Consider the following 20426-nt stretch of genomic DNA (forward strand, 5'->3'; position numbering starts at 1 on the left):
TTTCAGTCTGTGGTTCTTAGTATTCATTTGGCCATTTTACAACTGACTTGAGTGTCTACTACACTGAAGTCACAGAGGTCAAAAACAATTTATCCATTATTTCTGCTTACCCCCAATTTCTCATGCCTGTCAATACAGCAAGGGCATAGGGGATGTTTCCTCCCCCACTTTGTTAGGACTTGAGCCCCAACTTTGTTTTAATTAAGAATAGACAGTAAAAATTATTTTGCGATCCGATTAGGAAATGCTTGTTCTTACGCACATCAGGAATGGGAACTTCCGTAAAAAGAAGAGGAAAGCCACCAATTGTTACCACGGAGGAGATAAGAACATTAGTCAGAAACGGACTTTCCCACAGACACCATCCATCCCGGATCCCTTTTCTTTTTTATTTTTGTTACTTACACGGAGGCTGAGCTTGAATTATCCAGCTGCAGTTCTGATTGTTTGGATACTTGGCGGGGAACAATGGAGAGGATATGGTATCAGAGGTGCTGGTGAGGATGTAGCTTCCACAGGCTGAGAAATGCACAAACACACACGTCAGGTACTTTTGATTTCTACAGACTGTACAAGACAATGATGTGATGAGGAAACACACAAATGGCTTTCTCCCATTTCTGAAATGCACACCAAGGACGTACTCTGCACATAGACCACGTGAAAGTAGAAATGCACTGTACGTTTACAACAATATTCTTCAATTGCAAGAAGTGGGGAGTGGCGGAGAACAAGATTAAGCGGCTATGAATTGCTTGAATCATTCCAACAAAACTCTATTATTGATTCACTTACTTTGCCCACTCATAAATTACATGTATAGGGACAACCTCTTGATGAGCAACTTTTTTTTTTTTTTTTTAGGAAAATAAATAGTCAATTGAACAAGACTGCATAAGGATGCCTATGTGTTATCCGAGAAGCACAAAGCTTCGCAGCAGTGCAGAAAGGAGGGTCTTTGGCCAGCTGAAGAGCATAAGGGGTGTCTCACGATGACTCGGTAGGACAGAGGAATTAGGGCTGGGGAAGACAAGTCCAGAGAGCCAGTGACCTGAGCTAAGACACAGAGGAGGGTCAGGCCTGCGACTACACAGACTTGGCTGAGGGGTGGCGCTCTTGAGGGCTGTTAGAAGTGGTGCTGGAAAAAAGACTGGGGCAGGTTCCAGGGCCCTAAGGAAATATCTGAAGGAACTGGGGCTTTTCCCTAGGCAGTGTGGAGGCAGGACAGATCAATGGAGCGCTCAAGGGCATGACCACAGGAGGGCTTTTGTGAGCTGACTTCGGAGGAAGATGGGGAAAGGTTGGGTGAGTTGGAGGAAGCTTTATAATAATCCAGGGGGGGCCTACTGGGGACATTGTTTACTATGAAGCAAACCATAAGTAATTAATTAAATGAAAAAAGGAAGTGTGTTCCGAAACTATTGTTTGCTTCAGGGAGTGATTAATTTACGCATTCTGTCCTGCTCCAAAGTCTACAATGAATCTCTGGGACACCTCGATCCAGAAACCATCCCTAGGCAGGACTCTTTGCTATAGGATACAAGCTAGCCCCAAACAGACTAAGTGACAAAATGAACCAACTTATTTGAAATGCCAGGGGCCAGCTGAGTAAAACTCAAGAGGCACACTGAGGCAGACTAACAACTCCTACTCTGGGTTCATCTCTGACAGTGGGATGAACCGTCTCCAAGAACAGCCAGATGAAAGGCAATGGGTGAAAAGGACGAACTGAAAGGCAGTGATTTAAGATTGAAACCAGTGGAAAACAAGACTGGTTCCTCAGGTGGATGAGGGCAGGGTTCAGAAATGAGGGCACCTCAACCTCAAGGGATAGAATCTGACTCCACACTACAAGCAAGTCTTGATCTTTATGATGGAGTATCTCCTCCCAGCATAAAATGTTGGATAAATGCGGCATAGTTTATCTGCTCCTGAATGAATCTGGACACTTGTTTTACAGCGGCTCTAGTATTAAAAAATACTTTGAAGTATTATTCTGAAAGCTTGCTTGAGAGATACACAGACACAAAGGAAGTTAGCATCATCTGTTAGGCAAGAGTAAATATAAAGGATGTACAGTTGGAATAATTGCAAATAATAGTTCTTTTGTTCTGTCTAAATTGTAGCTTGTCAAGTAGAAAGCTGGGACCAGTTTCTGAGGCCTGGCCTCCTTTCACTGTGGCACCCAGAAGGACACCCCAGAGCACATGGCCGGGGCCTCAAGGAGACACACACACAAGGCACTTGCCTTGCCTGAAGTGGGCTCGGAAGCCCCTGCTCTGTCTGGAAGGGCCAGACTGAAATCGCAGAAAGAGGCTATTTCCTGAAGAGGTGATGGGGTTAGCCAGCTGCTGTCTTCCACACACACGGGCAAGGCGAGTAGTCATGGCGCTTAAACCATCATAGGCCTACAAAAAAAGACAACAGGGAAAATAGTGATTCAGAACTGCAGATTTATATCTCTGAGACCCATATTCCACGGGCTATCTATACATGGGTGAGCTAGGGGAAAACAACACACGCACCAGATCTTCATGCATTGTCTCCTCACGGACCAGGAGAGTACCTGAGTCATGGGTCATGTCCAGGGAACCTATATGGATTCCAGTGGAAGTTCCTGAGCTGGAGTCACCACTACATCCCTGCACATTTTCATTTATTTATTTACTTACTTACTTAAGATTTTATTTATTTATGTTTTGAGAGAGAGAAAGAGAGTATGTGCATGTGAATGAGCGGGGGGGGGGGAGTAGAGGGAGAGAATCTTCAAGCAGGCTCCCCACGGAGCACAGAGCCCACCTTAGGGGCTCAATCTCAGGACCCTGAGATCACCACTGGAGCCAAAGCCAAAAGTTGGATGCTTAACTGACAGAGCCACCCAGGGGCCCCCATCCCTGGCTATTTTTATAAATGCCATCACTTTCCCAGCCCTCCTTCATCCCCTGACCCCACTGACTCCCATCAAGGGCTATGCCCACAACAAGGAATATTTGATGCAAGAATGAATATAGGAACACACAGATGAGAAATAAGGGGGAGTAACCATTTGTTTTCAGTAACCCAACATTTGCTAGAACTTTTTGCTTTCCAGAGAGTGGTGGTCAAGAGAGAAGAGGAATGACAGAATTCTTTCAAATGATACAGTGATGCAAGCCTAACTTAGAAAATTATCTAAATAATAATAAAAAAAAGTATTCAGCTCTATGTCTGCCCAGTGCTACGTTGGGACTTAGCTGACCCTTCACAGGTGTTCATGGAATAGAGTTGACATTACAGGTACCCAAATCACTGTACTGGTTTGTGAAATTGAAGCTTGCTGATGTCCTCAGAGCTCGGTTTGTGCGCTGGGAAGTTTCTGACACTCTTATGCATAAATACGGGGAGTGAATTCCTTTTCTTTGGATGATAACAATAATGTCAACCATTCATTCATTAATGGCTATTTGCCAGAAACTGGTTCAGCCCTTCATAGACATGATCCCATTTTCTCCTCCCCAAATCCCTTCCATTTTTAAGATGAAGACAACTGCTACATAAAAAGCAAATTGTGTGGCCGACGTGCACAGTTCTTAAGAGGGAGCAGGTCATGTTGAACCAGACAGCTAGATTCTAAAGTCCAAAACTGAAACTTTCATATTGTCTACTGCAAGGTATCAGTTAAGCAGGTAGAAGGATCAGCTGGTAACCACCAGAGTGGAATTAAAATATGAAGTTAGGACGTGGTTGTTTCACTCGAGATAAATTGTCATCTATATTTCATAAGAAAGTTTTGGGAATAAATAGAAATTTTGTTCGGGGATTTGATACGAGGATGTTTCACACAAATTCCTTTAAAATATCTAGTGATGATTATAATCAGTGTTCTCTTTAACACATATGTATGATTGAAAGGCAATGCTCAGTGTAGTTCATGTAAGCACATGAACCAAACATCAGTAAGATGTTTCACTGCCTACTGAGGGTTTAAAACTGTTACAATAATGAATTCTAAATAAATATGGCTTTGAAACATCACTTTTCTCCTTTTTTTTTATCTCTGTTTTATTTAACGTTCACATTTTAAACCAATAAATAAAACTTTAAAACTGATTTTTATTCAAATTTAAAAATTGATTCAAAACTCAGGGACACGTGGGTAGCTCAGTTGGTTAAGTGTCTGACTCTTGATCTCAGCTCGGGTCTTGACCTCAGGACAACCTGAATAAATCTATTTGTGTCTCTCGTGGTGATTTGTTTGTTGAGTACAGCATGTCTTATACTTGAGTGGAACACTGGGGTTCTCTGAGGTTTATCGACTCCGCCACCAAAAAAGCACCACTAACAGAAACGACACACACCCTGAGGATTTTTACACGTCCATATGCTCACAAAAGCAAGGCTCTTCTAGTCTCCTTTACTCCCCAAATTCAGAGGCTTAGTGAGCAAGTAGGTATTGTTCCTTCCTTTTCTAAATGGCGGCAATCCGTCTACAACCATACCACCCTGAACGTGCCCGATCTCGTCTGATCTTGGAAGCTAAGCAGGGTTAGGCCTGGTTAGTACTTGGATGGGAGATCATAAATGGCTGAAATCCTCTTAAAGCCAAATGGTCAGAGAGAAATGCAAGGCTAGAAGGTTCAGAGGGTCATATGAATAAGATACTTCCTTCGGGATTCTTCAAACAGGTCCATCTTCCAGGGGGTCTCCATGTTTCCCCAGCTTCCCTCCCCCCGCCCCAACCCCAGCTCTGGAATCAAAGGGCTTTGGCTGTTCTCCATATGCCTGGGGCATTACTTTTCAGGAAACAAAAGTGAGGCAGAAGGTTTCCAAATGTCCCTCAATCAAAATTATATACCAACGATACCCTACATTTGATTAGCATCAATATATGCATCATCACAAACATCCTAATTTTAAGCATCATCACAAACATCCTAACCTCATTCTCAACACCATATAATTTTTTTTAATGAAGAAAGTGAGACTTAACAAGTGTGCTAGCTATTAAAGTGTTGTCTCATCCAATATAAGTTAGTCATTCATCCAAGATCATACAGATAGTGAGGAATAGAGTCGGAAACTTGTTTCTTCTCTACCCAAATTCTATGTTATATTGTGTCACTTCTCTTTAAAATGCTTGTGCTAGTTATTAAGTTAGAGATACCAAATTGTCACTTAATGAATGTACAAGACCTCAGATTTTCAAAGAAAGAATTGAGTTTTTAGACAGTTTAGAATAGCAATTCTTTTATTTGAGACTGTTCCTAACACTTGTAATATCAAATAAATATGTTTTAATTAACAAAATTATAAGAAAAAAACTACAAGGGAGAAAATATGAGAAATCTTGCTCCCATTTATTTAAAATTCTGAAGTCATGAAAATTATCAATATGCAATTACTTCCATTTAGTTCCCAAGGCAGAACTAGAAAATTACATTACTACTGGCTACATACATAACACAGTCGCATAATTTATGGATATGTAATTCTTACTGAAGTCTACTGCTAAGAGTTTTCTAGGCCTAAAAATTGGCTTTCTAATCTGTTGCTCCAGTGGTAAAAGTCAGAGAAATATACAAAAACAAAACCCTCCAAAACTGTACATTTCTATTAACTCTTTTCTACATGACAACAGTAAAATTTTGAAGTTGAATCCACAAAAGAAAAAGTGATCACCACCCCCAAAAGTTATAATCGCAGAGGCTCTAAAAACAAAGGCATATCTGGGTAAGTGGTAATTCCTATGAGAAGTTAATATGAGAAGTTAATCAGTGTCTCTGCAAAGTATCCAGAGTTTTGTCAAAATTCCAGATACCAACACACACATTCAAAACACCTAAACTTGGGGCACCCGAGTGGCACAGTCAGTTAAGTGACCAACTGTTGATTTTGGCTCAGTCTTGATCTCAGGGTCATTGTAAGAAATGTGTTGGGCTCTGTGCTCAGTGGGAAGTCTGCTTGAATATTCTCTCCCTCTGCTCCGGCCACCTTCCTCTCTTGAAAATAAATGAATAAATAAATCTTAAAAAAAAATAAATAAAAACACTAAACATATTTATCACATGAAAATAGGAGGCTTGGATGCCTGGGTGGCTCAGAGGGTTAAGCCTCTGCCTTCAGCTCAGGTCATGGTCCCAGGGTTCTGGGATCGAGTCCCACATTGGGGTCTCTGCTCGATGGGAGCCTGCTTCTTTCTCTTCCTCTGCTTGTCATTTCCTCTGTTTGTGCTCTCTCTCTCTGGCAAATAAATAAATAAAATCTTAAAAAAAAAAAAAAAGAAAAGAAAAGAAAATAGGAGGCTTGTTAAAAGAGTAGAACCTGGCCCAAAACAGAAAATAAATGTTTAATGTACGGATGAGTAAATGAACTGCATATAGAACAGTATATGAGCCTCTAAGAACAGAGGACTAAGAATGAGGGAAAGCCCAGAGTTAAGAAATCACTCTCAGTTCTCTCATCGGTCGGAATGTATACATGCATAGCAGGCATGACAGTGGGTAAAAGAGGCTATTCACAGTGGGAAAGAGGTCAATTGGGGTTGCTTTCTGGGCAGGCTTTTTATATTCTGGGCCCAAATGGCAGTGGAGGAGGGTCTAATCATAGGGCATGGGCCACACCACACGCCCCCAGTGCCCTTCTTGCCAGCTGGGCCAGCTTATTGCCAGCACAGCGAGGGAACACAGAAGATGGAAGCTGGGCAGACATCAGATCTGTCCCCAAAGCCCAGAGTATACAGGACACATGACATGATGCTGCTATAGGGAAATCTCCATTCTCTAAGCTCCACCCAGAAGATAGAACCGAGCCGAACATTTATGAATTTTAATAGTTGACACTTTACTATCTTAAGGAGATTTGGGGAATATCAACCCTTTTTCAAAGGTAACATATACCAACTCCAGAATAGGTGACACAGGTGGGGAGCCATTCAGGTGTGAGACTAGAATTCTTTTAAGATGCCATGTAGAGAGGTCCGGGGTCAGAGTCCAAAGCACTGGCAATCTGAGAAAATAAAGGGAACTTTTGCCTTCCCCGATACACTGATGATAGAAATAACGTATGACCGACATGACTAGATAACTCATATTGTCCATCAGAATTAAGTGAGTGCAAAGATACAAAGTACTGACAATGCTTTCTGGCTCATAGTAAGTTCTCGAGAGATATCAGTCTCTCTTATGAAAGTGAGGCAAAGAGAAAGCTAGATTGTTGTTTAAGAAATGAATAAAACTAGGAAGCTATGGGAGCACAAACAAAAAGAGGTCTGAGTGTGAGGGTTTGTCCAGCACTAATGGATGAGGTTGGAGCCCGGGCAGGACACATAACCCAAGGATATTACCCAGTGGGGACTGCAGGGGTGGGAGGTGGGGAGTTAAGAAATTTCTCTCCTCTCTCTCGTGGATCGGAATGTACAACGCAGAGCAGGCATGAGAGTGACTATATTCTGATCTGGCTGCAAGTGATTCATGTCCTTGTGTAATTGCCTCCCTTTCCCCGAATGTGGGCTAATGACTTGCTTCTAATAAACCAATAAGGGTCAAAGAGATGGGATGTCACTTCCATGATTAGGTTATGAGAGGTAACTCCACCTTGTCAGCTCTCTCGCTTGCTGGCCCTCTCTAGAGTAAGCTGCTGTGCCATGAGACACCCAGCAGAGAGGCCTGCCCTGCCAGGAGCTGAGGGAGGCCTCCAGCCCGTTGTCTGCCCTGAACCAAATCCACTGAGTCCTGCCGACAAGCTTGTGAGTGAGCGAGGAAAGAGCCAGGTGAGCAGCACTGGCGTTCCTAACTCACAGAAAGTATCTGTGCAGTTGTTTTAAGGCATTCGGTCTTGGAGAAATTTGTTATGCAGCAAATAGTTAACTAATGCAGGAGGTGTGAAATGAAGGCGTGAGGAAGGAATGGACAATGGAATTTTCAGGATAAGGATGTCTAATGTCATATTAGAACTTCGCTGCGAGGCTGTTCTTTGCAGTAATCACCTGCCAGTCTTGAAATATTTAGTCAAAGTCTGCTACACAAAAGAACCTCAGGTTCTGGTATCTTGTAGAAATAAAGGGAAAAAATTATAAATTCCAACATTCTCTTAACATGGGAGAGAAAGAAAGCAAAGGGCTATAAGAAGCAAGCGATGGCCATCAGGGTGACGGCCTCCCTTCTCTCCTCACTTCTCTATGCAGAAATTCCAGAAAATGTTATGGAGAATAATGGGTTTCCTAAATCTCTGAGTCTCCTCTTCCACACCTGGACTGATCTACTACTGAAAACTTTACTGAAAGGAACAAAAATTACTCATGAACTTAGTGACTTGGCGGTCACTGGAGGTCTCATGAGTTGTCAGGGCGTGATGACGGGCAGACACTAACTGAGTGGGCTGGGCTGTGTGTGCAAAGGGGAGAAATGAAGACTGCGTGACACCTTCACTTCCCTTTAAAGAGCTGGTTCTCCCCGGGATGGAGGGAGGAGTCACTGGCACATGAGAAACACTCATGGGATCCAGTTACCCTTAGGGGGGATCCCACCCCCTTCTTTCGTTTCTTTCTTTTTTTTTTTTTTAAGATTTTATTTATTTATTTGACAGATAGAGATCACAAGTAGGCAGAGAGGCAGATAGAGAGAGAGAGAGGGAAGCAGGCTCCCCGCCGAGCAGAGAGCCCGATGCGGGACTCGATCCCAGGACCCTGAGATCATGACCTGAGCCGAAGGCAGCGGCTTAATCCACTGAGCCACCCAGGCGCCCCCCTTCTTTCGTTTCTGCATTAGTTCTTTGGAAAGTAAGACTATCACAAATTGTTCAAGAATTTATAATGCACCAGTTGAGTTGGGAGTAACAAAGCATCCAGCCAAGTTCGGGAAAGGCAGTGCTTTTAAATCTAGCTTCCTCCCCAAGGTCCCCAGGTCATGATCTCAGGGTCATGGGGTAGAGCTTTGCATGAGGCTCTGTGCTCAGCGCAGAGTCTGCTTGGGACTCCCTCTACCCCTCCCCCGCTAAAATAATTAAATAAATCTTTCTAAAAAATGGGTGTTGATATCCATGGTTAGCTCAGACCACACTGTTCTTGTCCTTTCAGTTGCATAACCTTTGCTGAACTAGGCATAGATTCTGGCCCCTGTGACATTTTCCACCGAAACAAGTAAGGCCCAGAGGACAGCACACTGCTCTTAGATTCAGAACATGTTGGTGGCACAGAGACCTTATGACCAGAACACACGGAAGCATTCTGTTCTTAGAGTCTGGACCTATACTTGAGACCTGGGTCAGCCTCTGGTATTTGTTTTCTTGCCAAGCCACGTTAGAAGCTTCTGGTTATCATTTCATCTCTTCAAAATGGAAGTAGAGAATCCCTTCCTGCCTCACCATTGTAAAGCTCAAATAGGACAATGTACGGAAAGTTTAGTGGGAATTATATAGTATGAATGCGAAGATGAGTTTCTCCAATTCATTACAGGAATTCTCATGCATATGTTTTTAGTAGAATTTGGCAATGTGGGGTAAATAAAATCTAGCACTTTGACTTCAACGTGTTTCCTCTAGGGAAACTCTTGCATTACTGCATTCAGAAATTTGTAGAAGAATGTCCGTAGCTGTAAGAGTTGCAACAGCCAAATATCGGAAGCAATTTGAATGTACCCTAATGGCAGAATGGGTATGTGATTCATGGTATACTCATGAAACGGAATATTGCATGGCGGCAAAAGAATGCATTAGGTCTGCATTACAACATAGACAAAGTATAAAAAATGGAAAAAGTATAAAAAACGGAAAAAGTATAAAAATAGCCATGGGAATAATAAACCCAAATTCTCATTTGTGGTATCCTTCAAGATAAGAATAGGGAATAGCACCAGTGTGGGCTACACATGGGATTTCACTGTCTCCTGAGCAATTCCTTTCTTTTGGGGAAAAAAAGAACTTGAAGCAGATACGGCAAAATATTACAACTTGGCAAGTCTGGACAGTGAAATGATTTTGTTCATTGTATACTCCACATGCATTATACAGTTTATACTTTTCGATATACTTAACATATTTCAAAACAGAGTGTTCGGTAAAGAGAATTAATGTCAAGGAAATAAATAGGATATGTAGAATAAGATTCACCTTCAAATATGTTCTTCATAGCATTATTATAATAAAAAAAGAAGTAATCAAAGTCATCAATAATAAGCTAGTGGTTAGATGAGTTCTAGTATGTCCATATAATTGATTATCTGCCTAAAGAAATTATTTTTAAGGAGAAACATATTAAATAATAATAAGTGAAAAAAGTAGGATTCAAAATGATGTGTGGTAGTACCTTAACTATCTATGTCTACATGTGTGTAAGTGTGCATGCGTGTGTTTGGATTGGTATGTTTGTGTAGGAAATAAGCCAAATGTTAAACAGTCTGTCCTTAATATTGCAATATTATGGGTGGCATTGATTTCTTTTTTCTTCCTTTCTGTATTTCAGAAATTTAATATGAGGAGCACGTAGAACTTTTAAATACCGTATATATTTAAAATATTTAAGGGTGTACCGGTCAGACATGTAAATAAACGATTCCATACAAGGACAAGAAGAAAATATGCTATTCCTCGGACAGTACCTCAGTAGCTAAGCCAGATGGCTACTAATGCCACTTAATCTGGCCTTTTGCTGCCTCACAGGAATGTAGTTAAACAGATATGGGTTCTGCTTCAAGAGCTCCAACACATTTGTTAGTTAGCTAATATCTCCGAATGTACCGCAGACCTCTCTCCAGGCTTTAGCCTTATCCATCCCATGGCATTCCAGACATCACTGCTTGGATGGCGCCACAAACCTCGAGTGTCAATGTCTCAGACTAAAGTCATCCTCCCTCCCCTAATGCCTCCTTCTCCCTCATTTCTTGCCTCAGACTTCTGCCATAGCCCCCAAATCCAGGGGGTCTTTATGTTCTGTCAATTCTCTCTCCAAGGTCTCTCCTAGTCCCTCCCACCACTCCCTCCACGGGGCGTCCTCTGGGTGCGGCACCTCATCAGCTCTCACCTTGGTCACCACAGCAGCCTGAAGTTTTCCCTGCCTAAATGGGTGTCTCCTTTAACTCAGGTTCCTAACAAACCACGGCTGCAGTGCACTCCTTATAAAATGTAACATGGGATACAAGAAAGCTGAGGTTCCCCATCCTGTAAAAGAACGCAATCACTGACGCTTTGCTTAGAGAGGAAGAGCAAGTGTCTGATCCCCATGCAGCACCCAGCACTGAGCCCGAAGACCCCTGCCCTGCCCGCAGATCTGATCCACGCTCCTGCTGAAGGACTGGCTCGTGATCACCTCCCAGAAATCGTCAGCACTCACAGCCCGAGGCATATGACTGAGGGGGGAAAATGAACATTCGCTTCCTCGTAATGTTTGCATTTTCCTTTCCAGACACTGGAATCTATTCCCTCAGATCATGCTGGAGAGTAAGCGAGTAGGAAAATATTTCGACTGCCTCTCCTATTTTCTGGCTTTACAAAGTTGCATTTCGCTCAGGGAGGAAATAAACCAATTGAATGTGTGGGTTAAAATTTATGACAAGCTGGAGTAAAAGGAAACCATTTTAATTCAAAAGCAAAACACACAGCATGTTTTATAATCCCCCAAAGTTTGGGCTGAGCAACAGAGTTGAGCTTTTCGGGCAAACAAATCGTGAATGTATACGCACAGATATGTGTGTAAGACTATGCTCTTGTTTTCATTTTCTGCTCTACTACTTTTTTCCTTGTCAACTCATTTGTGAATCTTCTGGGAGATGTTAAAATAGCACATTTATGAGGTGATACAATTCAGTGAGATGATGGAGTGGAGAATGTGTGAAAAAAATTATAATAGGTATTTTAAGATTTTTAAGAATATTAAAGTAAGGTAAAATGAGTCTGTTCATAACTAATGAGGATGGTTAGAAATGAACTTTAGGGGGTGCCTTGGTGGCTCAGTGGGTTAGGGCCTCTGCCTTCAGCTTGGGTCATGGTCCCAGGGTCCTGGGATCGAGCCCCGCATCAGGCTCTCTGCTCAGCAAGGAGCCTGCTTCCTCCCCTCTCTCTCTCTCTGCCTGCCTCTCCACCTAGTTGGGATCTCTGCCTGTCAAATAAATAAATAAAACCTTAAAAAAGAAAGAAAGAAAGAAATGAACTTTGGATTACGGATCTGGTTCTGTGTACCTACGGTTCGCAGTTTTTAAAAAGATAAGACCTTCAACATAGTATTAATAGACAGTAATAGAAGCAGTAGAAGTAGTCACAGAAAAATGTGGAGTAGCAATGAACATTTATCTGTACCAGACACTGTGCTAAATACTTTACATTTAAAAAAAATTCAATTCTTCTTCCAATTCCACTTTACAGTTGGTTAAATTGAGACTCAGAAAACAGAACTTGCTCATAGTCACACGCTCAGCCGTGTAGAGCCAGTATATGAATCCCATCCGTGGGACATCTGAGCAATGATCATAAAGCCAACTGAAAAGGTAAAACACAGTTTTATTCATTGAGAATAGAATATCGAGAGATCATGATTTTCTGAAGCTAAGCGACAAGTCCATGATCTCCGAGAAAGATAATCACAGGAGCTCAGGAAATAGAATGGAAATGTCCCTCATTTATTTAGACCTGCAAGAATGCATCCTCAGTGGCATTTGAGAAAGTCTCGTCTCGGGCCCCCATGGATTTCAGGGCAGTTGGCACCTGTCATGCATTCCATCCCACTGAACATGCATAGGATTCCCCGCGTGGTTAATTCAGCAGTCTGTGTGACAAAGGGCACAGTGTCGACGACCAATAAGCAAACCTAAAACTTGTATCCCTGATTCCTAAACTTGGTTTTCTTCTTTGATTCAGATGTAAATCCACTTCTTGTCCTTTACTGGCCTAAAAAAACCACAACCTGTCTGGTCTAGCATGGCCTCTCTCACCTGATCCTGGCCTAATTTGGGTTTCAACCCAGTCTTTACCTTTTATTTCATTTTGAACGCCTTGCAACACATGTCTACTGCTTTGGATTGCCTTAAAGATGATCGGGGGAAGGATGAGATATTTGGGGTACGGAAGAGATCATTCACATCGGGGTAGAAAGTCAGTTTGGCGCATGAGAGTCTCTAAAATATCTTCACGTGCTACACTTGGTGGTGTAGCTATTAAAGGAATTCCCATCTTGGAATGGGAACGGCTCCAAGACAGAGGAAATATTAAGTGATAGGGAGGGGGATCCCTTAGGAAAATATCCAAGCTGTTAAAGTCATAAGTATATGTGAGGAAGGAAATGAAAATATTACTCATTATAGCAACTTTCCTTGGGCTTTGGGGGAGGGGGAGGAAGTGGTCCGTGATGTTTGCCAGCTCGGCGCCTCTGAGATGAAACACCAGGTTAAATACACAGCTGCACATCTCACCGCGGGACTTTGTCATCCCTAGTCCTTTGCTGTTAAGTTATTGCACTCGGTCTTCCATTTTTACAGATTATAACCTCTAGTAATTTGGCATTGTTGCAAGCAGCAACTCAAAGATTACTGGAAATGTTGATAGGAAAATACATCCAAGAAGCTCCTTTTGTTTTCAAAAATAAACAAGCATTTAGGGAGACCCGTGAGCTGAAATGCAAACGAAACCAAACAAAGGCCCTGCCCGCAGATGGAGAATTGTGGCTTCAAACGCAGTCATGCTTTGCTTTGGGGACCAAGAGCACCGGCACAGCTCTGAGTGACTAATGTGGTACTGGAAGGCAAACCGGCGAGGCAGCTTATCAAAAGCAAGTCACAGAATAAAACGTTTTAAAGAAATCGTCGGAGATCGTCCTCAAGCAGCAAATGGAAACTGAACTTTCTGTGGGAAAAAGTGAGGGAGAAAGGGAAGAAATGGAGGTGGGGAGAGACTGATTTTTGGCCTGGGTCTATCTGTAAAACAATAAATATTTAAAGAACCGCTTCCATTGTCTCTTTGAAGCGCTGAGTTCTATTATTCCTGTGTCTATTTGCTCTGTTTTGAAAAGATCAATGTTTTAAAAGAAAACACATCATGGGCAGTTTCATAAAAAAAATAAATAAATAAAACAAAATATGGATTCCGTGTTCCGCGTTTGCCCTGGTCCACCCTGTGCCTTACGGTCAAATTGTGTGAAGGACAGCAGACTCCCCGGCTATGGGTGGGGGTCGGGGGTCTGGTCTTCCTCACTTCAAATCACACACTTTGTTTTCTTTCTCCTCCACCGGCACACAAAGCTTCAGAAAGAAAAACAGTTACTCACCATGTGCCTCCCCCGCCTTTTTTTGTACTAGGCTCTGTTAGCCCTAATGTATGTTTTCTCCTAACGAGAGGCTGGACAAGGGCTGTGTTCTGCTTGCTTTTATCTGCTTCTGACTGATTCTCACAAGGCAGACATTCCATCGTGCTGAGCAAAGAGGATGCTGAAACCAGGGGGCGGGAGTCTCCAGGGCCCCCACGGGAGCGGCAGAACCGACCTCTCCCGCTCCTACACCCAGCTACTGCCAGCCTTGCTCAGAGATCGATAAGAGCTCTCAGAGCTACATGGATTTAAGGCTCGGAAGAGAGACTCTAATTAAGCAATTAAACCATCAGTCAGAGGTCACGTTAATACTCAGCCTTCAGGAAAGGCAACATAATGGAGCCATTTTCATGCGGACCATACAGAGTCAGGCCCAACCAGTGGGTCCCACTGCTGCCTTAGCAAGAAATACTCACAATGTGTCATTCCGGAGAGCCGGAGGTTAATTGCACTAGCCACTCAGAAAGGGACAGTGTAGAAAGTGCAAACATATTACCAAATTAGTTGAAACCTGACCGTCAGTTGAGCTTTCTGATTAGCTCCCCACGATGCCATCACCATTTCATTAGAGGTCAGAAAATTCCGTTTCTCTTTCTTTTTTCATTATAGCAGCATGAAATTCTAGAAAACGCACCTCTGTGATGTTATCTGAGTTCTCATGTGGCTCGAAAGAGTGAGACTGTATATCAATCATTGTGCCAGGGAGTGAACTCAGCATAGCACATTCCTAAATGTGTCATCTGCAGTTTTCCAATGAAGCACGGACGATTGCAGGAGTAGAGACTACAAAATTCATTTACTCACGGTTCAGCCATGCAGCTATTAGTGATTCATGCACCAGACTGCTGCCTTTCGGATACCAAGATGTGGTATGTGAAAGGAGTTGGAGGCTGTGCATTACTGATCCATTTTAAAACTGTCATCCACAAGGCCAAGAGAGATGGGGGTCCCTGTGGGCTTCCCCTGCCTCCACTTAGGACCACCGGGGACCAGACTTGCTACAGGAAGAGCTCTCTTCTGCACAGCAAGTGGAGCGTGGAGATGACCTCCTAGCCAAGGCCGATCCTGTCGCGGAGCGGAAACTGAAGCTTAGCGAGTCGGTGCGGGTCTGACTGTGATCTCTGGGGTGAACCCCCATACCGACCCTCAGTGTCTGTTTCTTCACGTCCCACCTCGTGCTTCTCCTCTGACCCACAGATGCAACTCCTAACGGGATCCTCTCTATCTGTGGGATCACCAGGCACTCGATTTTATAAATGAGCAAACTCAGATCCCCCAGCCATGACAAGAGTGAGTGTTGGAACCATGCCCGGACACTAGTGGTGCCACAGGGTCTGGTGCAAAGTTGACACCAAAGATTGATGGATGCATAGAGCCCAGACCACCCAATGTCAAGGCAAAGACACCTTCTACCTCATCTCTGGAATCCTAACACTATTCCTTATATTGATAAATTAAATCTGGGCCATCCAAAAGAGAATTCAAAATGATTCCAAAGGAACCCTAGCTTTATTTTCTCCTCCTATTTTTTCAGTTGTCTTCTATTCTGCTATTCAGTTCCCCACATGTCCACTGTAATTCTTATATTTTCTCAGAATGCTTATAGTTACTTTAGGCTTGCTTATGTTTTAGTGCTGGTCCTGCTATTGATTTTTACCGGGCCTTGATCCTGACCATATGGACTTCAATGTTCTTATTTTTAAAAATAAGAATGCTACCCCCAAAATCAGCATAGGACAGTAAATTACCTCTAATCTCTCCTCTTGTAAACTTAATATCCCATGTATCTATATATTTGCAACTATTAGCCATAACGTCTGTTAAAATTAACATTTCCACTTCCGACAAACCAAACTGTTACAGGAGTTTTAAAAAAGCATGATTGCTGGCCCCATCCAGCCAGAACTTACTTTGATATTTAATAGTACAATTGAGCTCTATTAAAAATCCCATGAACATAAATGTTATCTGGCAGCATCACTGGCAGCTGAATGATTTTCTCTTTGCTAATGACTCCATCTAAGCAAAAGGACCAAGAAATTAACTTGAATGTCTCTAGAATGAATGATTGGCTTTGTCTGAACTTAAACTGCAGAGATGTTATGTAAGATATTGGACTGTAGGCTACATTTCACATCCAGTGTCCATCTAGCTGTAAAGGAGAGATGGTTGGTGCCTCAATGCTCGCCTTCATGAACCCCTGGACAGCTAACTCTAACTTGGAGCCAAGCTTCCAGCCTCACCAGGACACTGCCTGCCTGCTTCCAAGCTCTGCCAGCCTCCCATCCTATAACTGGGTCCACTTGGCAACCACACATAGCAGATCTCTACCCTAGTTTACCAGAATAGTCCTTCTTCACATTACTTTAACCGTTTGTCAAGGTGATTTGTAAACTGCACAGACAACAATGGCTTGGCTTATATGTGATTTCTGTAATTTTCAATATAAATACATCAATATAAATACATTTATAAATAAATCAAAGAAAATGGTATGTCTTGGGGTTGGCCATGTGTTTTAATTTCTCATCCTGAAAATATGAAATTTATAGGACCAATCTGTCTCCAGATCTCTGCCTTGAACACGACTTCATCAATTACTCCATGGGTCCCTTACATTCAGTTGCTCCTTTTCGACAGCACCATGCCTTCCCCACATGCTCGAGCTTTTCCATCATTAAAACAGATCAAAACAAAAGCAAAAAAACAACTTTCCATTGGTCTTGCCTTACCTGTAGATTATAGCCTTTTATTTCCTTATAACATTCACCGTCCTAACTCCAGGAAAAACCTAAGAAGCGCCCGCCTCTCCTAACCCATTGTGACCTCCCACTACGACCCACACCCATCCTGCTCCTTACAAGGTCATCAAAGTCATCAAAGACTTAATCCAGTGGCCTGGCTTCAATCCCCTTCCTAGTTGACCTCTGCTGTATTTGATACCTTTGATTCCTGTGATCACTTATTCTCAAAATCCACTTCACTCCTCATTTCTATACTACCACTCTCTCTGATTCTCCACCTACTTCTGAATGCCTTTTCTTAGTCTTCTCTTCCTCCGTTCCTCCATTTGCCCCTTAAATGGTGATTTTTTTTTTAACATTTTATTTATTTATTTAACAGACAGAGATCACAAGCAGGCAGAGAGGCAGGCAGAGAGAGAAGAGGAAGCAGGCTCCCTGCTGAGCAGAGAGCCTGATGTGGGGCTCTATCCCAGGACCCTGGAATCATGACCTGAGCTGAAGGCAGAGGCTTTAACCCACTGAGCCATCCAGGTGCCCCGGTGATACTTCCTAAAGAGTTTACTTGGCGCTTTTCTCTTTAGAAAATGCTATTATAGGTGATCATACCTACTTCTGTGGCTTTAACAACTACCCAGATATATAGAAGTATTCCCAAATGTATATGTCTGGCTCAGATGCCATCGTGAGCCCTAAACTCCTATGTCAAACTTTATAAGGGCCATAGTGGAGACCGCTAAACTGAAAAGTTTCCAAATCAAACTCATGGTATCTACCCCTTTACTCACTTCATAGTGTCATCACTCACTCATTCTTCAAGTGAATAGATTTGATTCCCTCATCTCTATTGCCCACCTCACCTTCTACCACATAATTAGTCTCTGAATTTGGGTGATGGTACAAGCACATGACTTCTCCAATACATCTCTTCTTTTCCACACCCAAGGCCACTGCCCAGGGCTTTTCCACAGCTTCCCAAACAGCCTCGTGCTACCTTTCTCTCTCTCTGCCAACCCAGTCCTCACACGACCACCTGCTATCTTGTAAGATACAGTTTTGAGTTAAAATTCTTCTGTTTCACAGAAAACTTCTATTAACTTCATACAATCTATAAAATAATTACAGATTCAGAAAGCACGAGAGAGTTTGTCCAATCCTGAGGCTACTGAGAATGTCTTCTACAGACTCTTGGTCTCTACACGCTCACCCATGGGTAGCTCGCTACACGCCAGTACAACATCTTTTCTATCCTCCCAGGTCTGTGTGTAGTCATCCCTCTGTGCATAATTTCCCCAATTCTTTTCCCAAAGCCTCCTCTCCTGGCCTCGCTCCCACATTTCTACTGGTGAAATTCTGCCACTAAAATGTCACCTTCAGTGTGAAAACTTCCCTGGCTTCCAGATCCAGATGAATTGCTCCCTCTGTTTTCTCATGATGATTATTATGGTTATGGAGTCTTAGGCACATGAGATGGTAGGCCCTAGGCTCTGAGAAAGTTTCCTAAGCAGGCTCTTCTTTCACTGATGTCCTTGAGGCCCACGGTCACAGATGGGGAGCCCTGAGTCTTCAGCCCTTTGCTCCTTTTAGTATTCCATGCCACCCCTCTCCCAGGACTCACTGCACATGCCTCTCGGAGGGCACGCACATCAGCAGCATTCTGATTATAGCTACCACAAATCAATACCTTTCTACATGAAAAGCAGGTCACTTACAGCATCCCAAATATCCCAACAACAAATCTGACACCGGAACTCTTATTTTCCCCATTTCACAGTTAAAGAAACTAAAGCTGAAAAGTTAACTTTCTTCAGGGCAACACTACCTGAAAATGGCAAAATTCAGGCTCTGCCCCAGGTCTTCCTCACCACAGGGCTAGACTTCTTAACCTGGCACCATAAAATTGAGGTAATTCTTTTTTATTTTATTTATTTTAAAAAATTTTCCCAAAATTTTATTATTTGTCAGAGAGAGAGAGAGAGAGTGAGTACAAGCAGGGGAGTGACAGGCAGAGAGAGAAGCAGGTGTCCTGTTGAGCAAGGAACCCAATGCAGGACTTACCCCCAAACCCTAGGATCATGACCCACGCCAAGGGCAGATGGTTAACTGAACGAGCCACCCAGGTTTCCCAAGATGTAATTCACTTTTTATATCGAAGTTTTGTTCAAGTGCTTAGTGGCAACTGTTTCTGAAAGCACCGTCGGCCAAAGGCAGGGATAGTCCAACTACCTCATACAGGATTCCCTTTTTCCGACAACTTGTTTGGACTATTACATTTTATATTTTACCTTCATTTGCTAGACTGAACTCCTCCCAGCACCTGTCTTTGGGTTTATTTTCCTGTCTCCATGCCTATGACCAGATCATACTTGAGGCTTCACTTCCTCCTATCTGTTGCCTCCTGCTAAGTTTGGTAAGTCAAGGCCAGCTGTAGGCTGAGATATGGCTGTGGTTAATAGCAAACTCTATCTGTATATTTATATCCCATGTAGGTGGAAAGCTCTACTCATGAACACAGGAGGGGAAAAATGTAGCCATGCTGGGCGTGCCTTTGACCCATTTGACCTAGGCTTTGTTTTGTTCACAGGCTTTTGTATGTTGAATTTTATGGGTTATGGACTTTACCAAAGAGAAGAGAAGATACTGTACCTGGCACCATACCAACTGGGAGAGGAAGCAAATGGTGGAGAATTGCCCATTGCAGGCACATCTAGAAAGTAAACAATTTGCTTCTGGACCATTTTAACTTCTCTTGAAGACCCTTTTCTGTTGCAATGCTTTATTTCACCTTCATTCTTAAAGACTATTTTAGGAGAGGACAGAGTCCCTGGTTGGTAGTTATTTTCTTTCTTTAGACTGAAGATACCATGCCATTGTCTTTTGCCCTTCTAATTACCACTGTTGAAAAGTCAGGGTCCACTCTGCCACTTCCTAAAAGGCAATCTGCTCTCCTATCTACTCCCCTGGCTGATTGTAACATTTTCCTTTTATCTTCAGGTTTGTTTGTTGTTTTTTTTTTTTTAGATTAGTATATCTTTCTATTTATTTCTCTTTCTATTTCTACTCGCTTAGTTGTTTGGGTTCCTTGGTATTCTTGTTTTTCTAAATGTGATGTCTTTCATCAGATTTAGAAAAGTCTTGGTCATTAGTTTTTCTTTTTTTAATAAAGATTTTATTTATTTATTTATTTGACAGAAAGAGAGAGAGAGAGAGCAAAGGCAGGCAGAGGGGCAGATGGAGATGCAGAAGCAGGTTCCCTGCTGAGCAGAGAGCCCGATGTGGGGCTCCATCCCAGGCCCCTGGGATCATGACCTGAGCTGAAGGCAGACGCTTAACCAACTGAGCCACTCAGGCACCCCAGTCATTAACTTTTCAAATATTGCTTCTGTTCCATTTAACTCTCACTTTTCCTTCTGAGATCACAA

The 20426-nt window shown here is 42.7% G+C and overlaps 1 protein-coding gene across 1 annotated transcript in view; it reads right to left on the reverse strand.

The window, feature by feature from the left end:
- CUBN (cubilin) overlaps positions 1-20426 on the reverse strand; it is a 259483-nt gene that overhangs the window by 115447 nt on the left and 123610 nt on the right. The window contains exons 32-33 of the mRNA XM_044229270.1: positions 2249-2408; positions 406-519 (exon numbers count right to left, since the gene is read on the reverse strand). Of these exons, the coding sequence (XP_044085205.1) occupies positions 406-519; positions 2249-2408 (274 nt within the window). The remainder of the gene's footprint in view (positions 1-405; positions 520-2248; positions 2409-20426) is intronic.

The sequence above is a fragment of the Neovison vison genome, chromosome 12 (genome assembly GCF_020171115.1).
Source record: "Neovison vison isolate M4711 chromosome 12, ASM_NN_V1, whole genome shotgun sequence".
NCBI lineage: Eukaryota > Metazoa > Chordata > Mammalia > Carnivora > Mustelidae > Neogale > Neogale vison.